At 37.0% G+C, this 9,967-nt stretch overlaps 2 protein-coding genes and 1 long non-coding RNA gene across 4 annotated transcripts; 2 read left to right on the plus strand and 1 right to left on the minus strand.

Moving 5' to 3' along the window:
* Positions 1-463: 463 nt before the first annotated feature.
* On the plus strand, positions 464-2,417 carry LOC105957877 (uncharacterized). The gene is made up of 2 exons (XR_001172771.2): positions 464-840; positions 2,167-2,417. It is a non-coding gene; the product is annotated as an uncharacterized LOC105957877 (long non-coding RNA).
* A 1,085-nt stretch (positions 2,418-3,502) lies between these two features.
* Positions 3,503-6,026, plus strand: LOC105957927 (phytochrome-interacting ankyrin-repeat protein 1). Of its 2 annotated transcripts, XM_012981910.2 has the most exons (3): positions 3,503-4,394; positions 5,238-5,409; positions 5,509-6,026. In XM_012981910.2, exons 1-3 carry the CDS (start codon positions 4,272-4,274, stop codon positions 5,724-5,726), a joined length of 513 nt encoding a protein of 170 aa, XP_012837364.1. In that variant the 5' UTR covers positions 3,503-4,271; the 3' UTR covers positions 5,727-6,026. The 2 variants fall into 2 exon arrangements, with proteins under 2 accessions (XP_012837364.1, XP_088672676.1); XM_088816550.1 differs by having other exon boundaries at positions 3,575-4,394; positions 5,238-6,026.
* Positions 6,027-7,262, minus strand: LOC105957926 (F-box/kelch-repeat protein SKIP25). Its single transcript, XM_012981909.2, has one exon. The coding sequence runs from the start codon at positions 7,260-7,262 to the stop codon at positions 6,138-6,140; it is 1,125 nt and encodes a 374-aa protein (XP_012837363.2). The 3' UTR covers positions 6,027-6,137.
* Between the last annotated feature and the right edge of the window lie 2,705 nt (positions 7,263-9,967).

Here is a 9,967-nt window from a genome sequence, read left to right on the forward strand (position 1 = left end):
TTCATTATGATATATATAAATTATTCCATATTTAGTTTAATATTCCGCTCAATGAAAATTGGAAATTCCATAACTCAAAATTTAAGAAAATGGAATGAAAAATCTTGTTAAAATATCGATATTTTGTGAATCGGGACCACAATAATTAGATATTTTTTCAATTATTTTCAGGAATTAAAATTAGATCGAAAATCCAAATGTTGTATGTATACAAATTTCGGTTATAATTCCAAAAAAATCTAAGAAAAAAAAAATCAAAGGTTGGAATTTATAGAATTACAAAGAAAAACTATTATTTCCAAAAAAAATTGAATCGGAATCGCCGAAAATCGGAAATAGGTTCAATTTTTCACTCATACCTATAATTTGAGAACAATCCGTAATTTTGGAATAGTGATGGGACCTAATCTGGAAAAAGAAGATACGTGGGATACAATTAGAAGGAATGGAAACTTGAAGGACCAAATCCACAAATTATTTATTTTACATTTTCCACCCCCTTTCTATTCCACATTTACACTTTCCACCGACCTTTCCTTCTGTAACAATGGCGACCACGGGTTGACACGGGCCCATCCCCACTTCTTCTCCTCAGCACAAACTTTTTCCCTGTAAATTCATCTCGAATTACGTAGAATCGTCCGGTGTTAATTTGGTGCCCTAATTTTCCGACGCAGCGAAAAAAAGTGAGGAAAAAATCAATTGCAAAAAAAGAAGATGACGAGAGGAAAACAGAAGATCGAGGCACAGAAAAAGAATGCGGAGAAGAATCAGAAGGGCAAAGGCTCGCAGATCGAGGCCCGCGCTGTTGGCCTCAAAGTCATCTGCCCCATTTGTAAAGTAATTTCTCAATCCGAATTTTACATTACGCTTTTGATCTCTCTTTCTCTCTCTATATCTCTCTTTCTCTCTCTACATATATTTACAGATGTTTGAATCATGTGGAAATTGGTTTGATTTTTTGCTATACGTATATTGGTTTATCTTGGAAGGGTTTCTTCAAGTTAATAGATTATGAGTTTGTTTGTTTATTTCTAATGATGATAAGTTACTTGTTTTCACTGAGGAGTTTGATTTCTCGATAATCGAAAATATTGGGTGTTTTTTCGAATCCTGATCGAACTTAGGCAGGTTAATCTCGTACAATGTAGCTCGATCATTTAGTTTCCGTGTTAGATTTACGAACGAATAGTTAGCCCTAGATGAATTTCTTATGCTGCTATGCAGTAGAACTTATATGAAATTCTGCAGATTGTCATTTTAAGGATCCTAAATTGTGATTCGGATATACGAAATTTGATCGATCGTTTTCATCTGGCATACTAAAAATGCTCGTAAATAAGCAAACATATCCGTACATCAATTGATTCTTGTTAGAGCTACTTTTGTAGTTTAGTTACAGGTTCGTTCGATCCATTACCTAATATATATCCCCTTTTGTTTTTTCTTAGGGTTCTTAGTGCATTGGCTAATAATTTAGATGTTCCTTTAAGTCTTTTCGTATTCACAGCACCAATTTTTTCGGTACCTCCCTTTACTCCGATAACAGATTGCACGATTTTGATATTACTATTTTGCTGTCTGAAAATGTGAACAAAATTACAATACCGACCGAGTAGAGAAGAACTGAACAACTAGCTTTCCGATATTAAAATATTGAAACATCCTTTCAATTTGTAGGCTAACGAGTTCTACTTCTTCTAATTCTCGAGTGCCTTTTGCTTAAAACATATATATATATTTTGTAGCTTTTAAAAAACCGTGTTTTACACTGAGTACCTCGAATATTTGGTGAAGAAGAATAACACTCGAGAGTTTTTACAACTGTATTTCACTTTCCAAGGGGCTACGAGCGTCATTTGTCAAGGCTGTACAATAAGGTTCTTGTTTATTTCGTGTCGTTTGCTAGAATTGCAGAACACCCTTAGAATTCTAGTTAATACGAACCCTTGTATCGAGCATCTCTTGATCTTGGTTCTATTAAATTAAAGACGTTAAATAGGTAGATTGACTGAAGGTTCTGTCGTATTCGTTGCCATCTATATGAAGCTTGAAGTTTTCTAATTTACTGCATCCGAAACTAAGTATTACCATTTTATTTTTTATTTAGTGTGAAAGAAATACGAGAAAATAATGACGGCGTTGCCGTATTGTGATCTTTCTCAGGTTCAGCTAGCAAATCAGAATCAGCTTATCGATCATTATGGATCGAAACATCCGAAAGAGAATCCTCCACCAAGCAACTCATAATAATTAACGACAAACAGCCTTTTGCTTCTTCTAAATATACAGCTGTTTCTTTTGTCTCTGTTGTTATGAAAATGTAATTAGATCAAATGGAAGTGTTCTTATGTTTCTGTGTTTTGTGTAAGAATTTAACTTTGTGAGAAGCAGATTGATTAACAACTTTTTTAAAATCAGATTATGCTTTGGTTATTTGGCCAAAAAAATTGCTTATTGTCTGGGCTTAATTATACTTTGCATCCTTGAAATATAGTATTTTTTGCGCTTTGCACCCTCGAAAAAATTTAATCTCACTTTTCCCTCGGAACATAATAAATAAATCCCAATGAACCTTGAATTGAATAATTAAAATTCCTTGATGGTGCATTTGGATGGAGGGATTTGGGGGAGGGATTTCAAATCCATAATAACAAATCCCTCGGACTTGTTTGGATTGAGGGATTTGGAGATGGATTTCAAATCCCCACCCCTCCTTTTTAGTTGATTTTGGAGCAATAGTGATGGATTTCAAATGACTCCAAAATTGGAGTCATTTCAAATCCATTCCCCAAATCCCTCCATCCAAATGCACCCTGAGGGTAATTTCCTTCTTTTTTTTAATTGGTTTTCTATTTTCATGGTGCAAATGAACAAATTAAATTGTTATTTTCCTTACATAAAAAGATAAATATTTATGCATGTATTTCTTTAATATGTTATAAATGAATGGTAAATTACGGCCACCCTGTGAGGTAAGGTAAAATTACGAAAAAAATCTCCAGGTTTGTGGAATTACAATTTACAACCAACTTTTAATTATAAATCTTCTTACACGTTCACGCTTGTCGTGTCAAATTCAATATAATGTTCTAGATTCCATGAAATATTCTTTATTTTATACTCGTTATGTGCAAAATTGCAGTTTCTGATGCACCACCATCTGATATTTACAAGTTACGATCATCTTGTTTCAAAGTGTGGAGCTCGGATGGGGTAAAATAGTTACAAACTGGAGAATATTCCACATAATTTAGAAGATTCCATAAAATTTGACACCGTATGAGTGTACGTGTAAGAAAATTCACACTTGCGGGTGCGATTGTAATTAACCAAACAACGGTTTTTTCCTAATTTGGCTAGAAAAAAGAATTAAAAGATGAGAGAGAAAATAGTCCACTTGTCTTGCAAGGAAGCATGACATACGAATTGTGATATAATCGTGGTCAATGGAATCAACGCTTTTTTAAAAACAAGTGCGACTTTAGCTTATAATTTATTCATATATATATAGATATCTTCCGTTTCAGATTCCATCACCACAATCAGAATTCAATTTCACCTCTTTATCGCATTCATCTGGACTAGGGTTTGCTCCAAATCCTCCGTCCTCTTAATCTCTTCACAGCAATACATATATATAGATACATATACATATACACACACACATATGCAACCTCCTAATAGAGTCCGAATCGCAACAGTTTTCTGCTGAGAAACCCCTTTCCTATTGGGATTTCTATCCGATTAATTGATTTGAGAATTAGGGCTTTTTTTATAATGATTATCTCCGTTAAATTCCGATTCTCATCTTCATCCGATGTCAAACTCACATACAATCTCCGAGTCCTTGGCCCTGGTTTGAATCCTTTTGCTCCTTACAACATGGGCAATCATTCCTCTCGCTAAATTTCTCGTCTTTTTTTCGATCTTTTTTAATCAAGATAAAATTGAAAAGGATTTCATATTAGAAAATAAGCTCTGAAATTTCCGGGTCTTTCCGCTATCAATTTAATATTTTCAGATACGTTTTCTGTCCCGAAATTCGAAGATAAGGTCAATCAATACTCTGAGAGAGAAAGTGTTTGGAGTTTTATGCTCAGTATTTGTGGGTATATTAGTTTCTTTTTCTTTTTTTCGTTGCGTGTTTCTTTTCGTAAAAGAGGGATTTAGTTTCGAAATTAGGTCTACTCTGAAGAAAAAATTATTACAAATTGAAGGTTGTCGTTGTGTTAGCATATATAAAAAAGGGTTTGTTTTGCTATCCTACAATGCCGGAGTTTGAGGTGGAATCTATTAGAAGGAGCCGGAAGATGTTCGGTTCAGGAGGTAATAGGGATGATCGAGGCTGGACCTTGCTCCATATTCATGCTCGGAAAGGTGACCTCAGAGAGGTATGAATTCGACCACTCCATCATAAGTTTGTCTCAATTTTACGTATGTGGTATTTCTTTAGATTGCTTCGATTATTTTCGTTAGGTTTGGCGCTCTATTACCCTTGATAAATTAATAACCTCGCGTAAATAATTGTTTTTTTCTGATCCCAACTCGGTAAAAATCTACTAAATTATTAGTTCGATAATTTACTATTTCTCTAAATTAGTAGAGTTTTGTTAGTCCCGACTGTATTAATTTATAGAGGTTTAACTGTAATTCTAGGTCTTCTAGTGAATATATTGATATGTATGGTTTTAGAATTCTGTTGATTATTTTTTTATGTACGTGTTGCATGACTAGCGAATAACATTAATTTGACATTGCATCAATTGTCTTTAGTTTTTCAAGGATCAACGTATTAAGGGAATCGATTCATACTTGAAGAATCTTTTGTCGGTGCTGTGATGTCGTTATTTGATTGCCACACTATCATGAATTCTCTATGTAGCATTAATTCTGACTATATCCAAACTGTTTGTCGTCATGCTTGTTGGAGTAGAAACCAATCTGCTTGTTTCTGAATAGCTTCTTTGGAAAATGTCTCATCTAATTAAGTTGCAGGCCTCGATGTGTTATATATCATAAAAGAGTATTGTTGTCTCTAATGTCTTAAATGTTGATGAAGAGGGATTAAATAACCCGCTTTATGCAACGGGATTATATCATGTTTTCTCTGATACATTATACTACGTGTTTGTTATTGATGTATAGCTTATGTTATCCTATTTCTTATTTTTATTTTTGTTTTTTCGTTGTCATCTGTTGTGCCTACATTGATTTCTTACCGCATTATTTTGCAGGTGAAGCGGCTTCTTAATGAAGGAATGGATGTTAACGTGGCTGCTTGGGGGCCAAAGTCGCACGGAGTGACCCCCCTCCATCTTGCTGCTAAAGGGGGGCATCTGAAAGTTATGGATGCGTTGCTTGAACGCGGTGCTAACATTGACGCACGAACTAAGGGTGCATGTGGCTGTACGTATATTCGTTTTTACATCTCTAATACCTATTTAGGACAAATAAGAAATAACTTTTTTTTTTCTTTTTATATCTTACTTGTATTTTTGTTGGCAGGGACCCCACTTCACAATGCAGCTAAAGAGAGGAAGAAGAAAGCGATAAGGTTCCTGGTCGAAAACGGGGCATTTTTGCCAGATGACATAAACGATACACGGTTCAATCCACCTGTACACTACTGCCCTGGTCTGGAATGGGCTTATGAAGAACTGAGGCGTTTACAGCTCGACAGCTGTTCGTCTGGTGAGACATCCACATGCAGCTCCGATAGTTGAGGCGTATTACATTATACCTCAAGCGATGCTTCTACCGTATACTGCCATTGGCTTGCATATTATATTTGTGTCTTCTCGTTGAAATATTATATTTCGTTGTATTTTGTGGTGCCGAGCTGAAATATTGTGATTCTCTTGCGTCTGTGTTTTTATGAGGGTATCTCTTAGTACCTATCTTTGCACTGTGTTGTGTCGAACATTTTGTGATGCCGTATGAGAGGCAATGCGCTAAAAACTGGTGATGCTTGTGATATTTTATATTCGTAATTTCATTTTGTTGGAAGATCGAATCTAACAAAATGCCGGTAAAACTGCGCACGAGTTTCATTATTAAAAAAATCCTATGTACTTAAAGAAGCTGGTACAAAACAAATCAATGTACTATCTATTTTGAATTTTTACTGCCGAATGTTAAATATTGGAACGGCTCAATCGAGGCAAGACATGAATTCCGACAGCTTCATATCCGGTCGGAACCTCCACCATCCACAGTCTCGCTGGAGCCAGTGCCGCCACATCAACAACCGCGATGCGCACACCATCAGCGCACAGCACACACACCTTTCCGGCTGCTGCCACCACCTGCTGTGCTCCTTTAAGCAGCTCATTCTCCACCACCACCACCCACGTGTCGTTCACATGGTTGTACTTTTTCAACCGACCCCTTGACTCATCCACCGCGTAGATGGTTTCCTCCTCCATCGCCGCCGCCGGACCCCTCCACCCTGCCAACATCCCCTCCGGCATCTCCCCCCACGAATCTCGATCAACGTCGTAGATTATCCCTTCCTTGGCGGCGTCCCCTTTCACGTTCACCATACACAGTTTCCCCTTCCACCCGATGGCATCAATCGCTTCCCGGCTGAATTTGCCGTCTTTCAGCTTCGCCAGCTTCTCCCATCCCGACGGCTGCCGCCGCCGCTGGTGGCGGCGCTGTTGGTGAGCACCCAGGTCCCACTTCTCGATCGACCGGGCGACGTCGTTTTCATAGTAAGAACTGATTCCGCTTGCCACGTAGACCACCCCGCGGGACGCTCCCGCCGCGCACCACCGGCGAGGGGCGGAAAGCGGCGGACCTTGGATCCACTTCTGGGAGAGTGTGTCGAAGACGAGGGGTTGGGGTAGGGCGGGGAGGAAGGGATCGGCGGTGGCGGCGAGGAGGACTAGGTTGCCGGAGACGGCGACGGATTGGATGGGGAGGTTGCGGGATATGAAGGAAGGGTGGCGGAATTGGAGGCGGAGTGGCGGCGGCGGAGGAGGGAGGTGGTGCCAATTACATGAAATCGGATCGAAATTGAAGAAGTGTACGGGGTTAGCTGAGAGGTGGTGGTGGTTGTGTGTGGGTGAGAGGAGAGCGTAGAGAGAGAGAAATGGCGGGAAAGAGGGAGCGTAGATGAGGCGGCGCCATGAACGGCAGACGGAGTAGAGAGTTGATGGTGGGACGAGAGATAGGCAGAGCTGAGCTACATCGTCGGGGAGTCCGGGGAGCAGTGGACTGTGGTGGTGCTTTGGCCTTTTTGCGGTGGTGGTGATCATTCCTTTTTTTTTTTTTTTTTTTTTTTTTTTGAAGTAGGAAAGTGGTGATTTGGAAAAATGAAGGTGGGTTTATATAAGAACCAAATCTTTTGGGAATTGTTTATTGGGTGGTCATTAAAATTCTACATAATAATAATAAATAATATAAATATAAAAATAAATAAATACGAAAAGGTGTGGGGGAGAATGAATATCAAAGAATTTAAAATATTAAACGCGTATTTTAGAGAAAGTTGGGGGAGGCGTATGTTAGAGAAAGTGGCATATGCCTTATCGACGACAAATCTAACTTGGGAAGTGTGAGAGTGAAACCTTAGAAAGATGATTTTGTCTCATTCTTAATTGGTTGATAAGTACCGCCACTGTCGGTCAACCATGACACGTTTCTTTTGTGCCACCCGTCTATTTATCTCTTCTTCTTTTTTTTCTTTTTTTAATTATTATTATTTTTTTTTGTTTAACCAAAATATATTTTAGATTGGGTCATGGCCCAAATATGAAAACAGAAAATTATTGAAATATCGTTTTGAAATTGGATTTGGAATTAGTCACTACTAGAAAAACTATTTTTTGTGACGCTGCAATGTGTCACCAAAAGAGGCTGTTGTGACGCTAGAGCTATTGTGACGCCGCGTTAAAGCGTCACATAGGTGGCCGTGGTAATATGTTATTATGACGGCTTAGGTGTCGTCCCAAAAGCCACGGTAATATGACGCCCATAAGCGTCTTGAAATACCTCTCTTGTGACGTGTTTTTGTGTCATATAATGATCTCCACCTAGTTTATTTGATTGAATTTATGACATTCCGAGGCGTCATAAAATGTATTATCCTTATTAATTGGGCCGTCACAAAAGCATTATTATTTTTATGTTATTAGCCAAATTATTGTTACCCCTTTTAATGCCACAACAAAGCTTGGTGAAAATTACAAACAAACACAATCTTATCTAAAGCAATTCAACCCAAAAGCATTATATGTTATATAAAACTGCAAACACAATAATTAAAAAGGTTTTCTGAAAGTCGCATACTTAAATATTTCAACTACTATTCACCACCAAGATAAGATAAAAAGGAGAACAAATGTATTTTACAATCAGGATGGTACCACTCTGTGGGCATAAGTTTCGACATCCCTGTCACCCCGAATGGAATACATAAAAATGTTCTAGTGTTCTTGCTAACTTGCTCGTTTATTCTACTCAATGATGCCCTTTCACCTGTGCAAATGTAATTCCTTTGCTGACCTGCTATTTGTAGATACAAGTATGAAGAAACTCTCAGTAACAATTTGCAACCTAATGAAAGTCCAATACAAATCAAGATAAATTATTGGTCAATACCAATATTAGAATTACACTTAGTGTACAGACCTTGAGATAAGGGTAGCAAACGTTTCTGCAAATTTCTGGAAATACACCTTTCAATAGACTCTTTACTGCACGTTTCCACACGTTTCCAGTTATTCTTTCTGATACAATTGAATGTATACCTATTATATGTAAATTATTTAAATTACCAAAATAATAGAGTAAAGAAACATATTTTAGTGGATAAGCTTACAACGAAAAACAATTACATACCTCTGAGCGAAACTCTTTTTTATCTGTAAAATGACAGACATTGTTTCTCTGCTTTCTTTGTTTTTACCACTTATCGTCTAAATACACAAAAAAGAACACTTGTACCTAAATAAGTAACTTATAGTGAGATTAGCAAAACCAAAAGTTGTCAATAACTAGGATATTAAGACTTACACTTAAATACGCAACATCCAAATTTCTCAATGCTATATCCTCGGGAAGCTTCGCAGAATAAGCAAGTACTACTACACTTTTCTTGCCACCTTTAGACTTCAGAATATAATCAAAATACATAATTAATAATCTTGTACTAATTTGGCAGAATAATATTCTATTATGTCGAAGAACAACAAAGACGATATGACCGGAGGAACAAGAACATTGGAAAATAATGATAAAATTGAATTAAATGTTCAAATTCAATGGAATCAAATTTCACCCTAAATTAAATTTACCTAGAACATGCAACAACATAGTACTAACAAAAATAATCGACTAGCAAACACCACACAGACATATGTAAAATCTAATTTTAAAATGCCATACATACCCTGTTAAACAAAAGAAGAAAAAGTAAAACACAATTTGAATTTAAAAAAAAAGTATATTTTACTAACTTAATCTAATAATAATTCGAAATTAATAAAAATAAATTTGCTGAACACAATTTTAAATTGAACATTGAAAAATAACAGTCATTGCGTGGTAAATTAATTAAAAGTATAGCTACAAAAATATGGAAAAACAGTATTAAAAAGGGTGTTTCAGTAAGATATATACCTCGATCCGTTTTTACCAAATGGCCGTCACCAATAATCCAATATGAGGGCTGGATCGCAACATATATGAGTTAATTATTGTGTAAATGATAACTCATTGCCCGATTGAAATATGGAGCTGTGTAAAAGGGGCTAAAAAAACAACCGCACTAAAATCGAAATCTACATCAGCGCGACATGGAAAAGGGGAAGGACATGTGAAGGGGACGGGAAATAAATACATGGCAGCAAAGTAAGGAGTGAAAGGAAGAAGATATGAAGCGAATAAAAATGGCAAATCAATTGGAAGAGAAGTAGGGCGGTGGGAAGGGAAAAAGGAATAAGGGTTTATGCGGAAATCC

The sequence above is a fragment of the Erythranthe guttata genome, chromosome 1 (assembly GCF_056151865.1).
Source record: "Erythranthe guttata isolate IM_541 chromosome 1, IM_541, whole genome shotgun sequence".
NCBI classification, from domain to species: domain Eukaryota; kingdom Viridiplantae; phylum Streptophyta; class Magnoliopsida; order Lamiales; family Phrymaceae; genus Erythranthe; species Erythranthe guttata.

What these genes read in the sequence shown, in the direction of transcription:
- LOC105957927 (XM_088816550.1), top strand. Translation starts at nt 4,272, where the DNA reads ATGCCGGAGTTTGAGGTGGAATCTATTAGAAGGAGCCGGAAGATGTTC. An exon ending in GGAAAGGTGACCTCAGAGAG is followed by an intron (nt 4,395 to 5,237) that starts GTATGAATTCGA and finishes ATTATTTTGCAG; the next exon opens with GTGAAGCGGCTTCTTAATGA.
- LOC105957926 (XM_012981909.2), bottom strand. Translation starts at nt 7,262, where the DNA reads ATGATCACCACCACCGCAAAAAGGCCAAAGCACCACCACAGTCCACTG.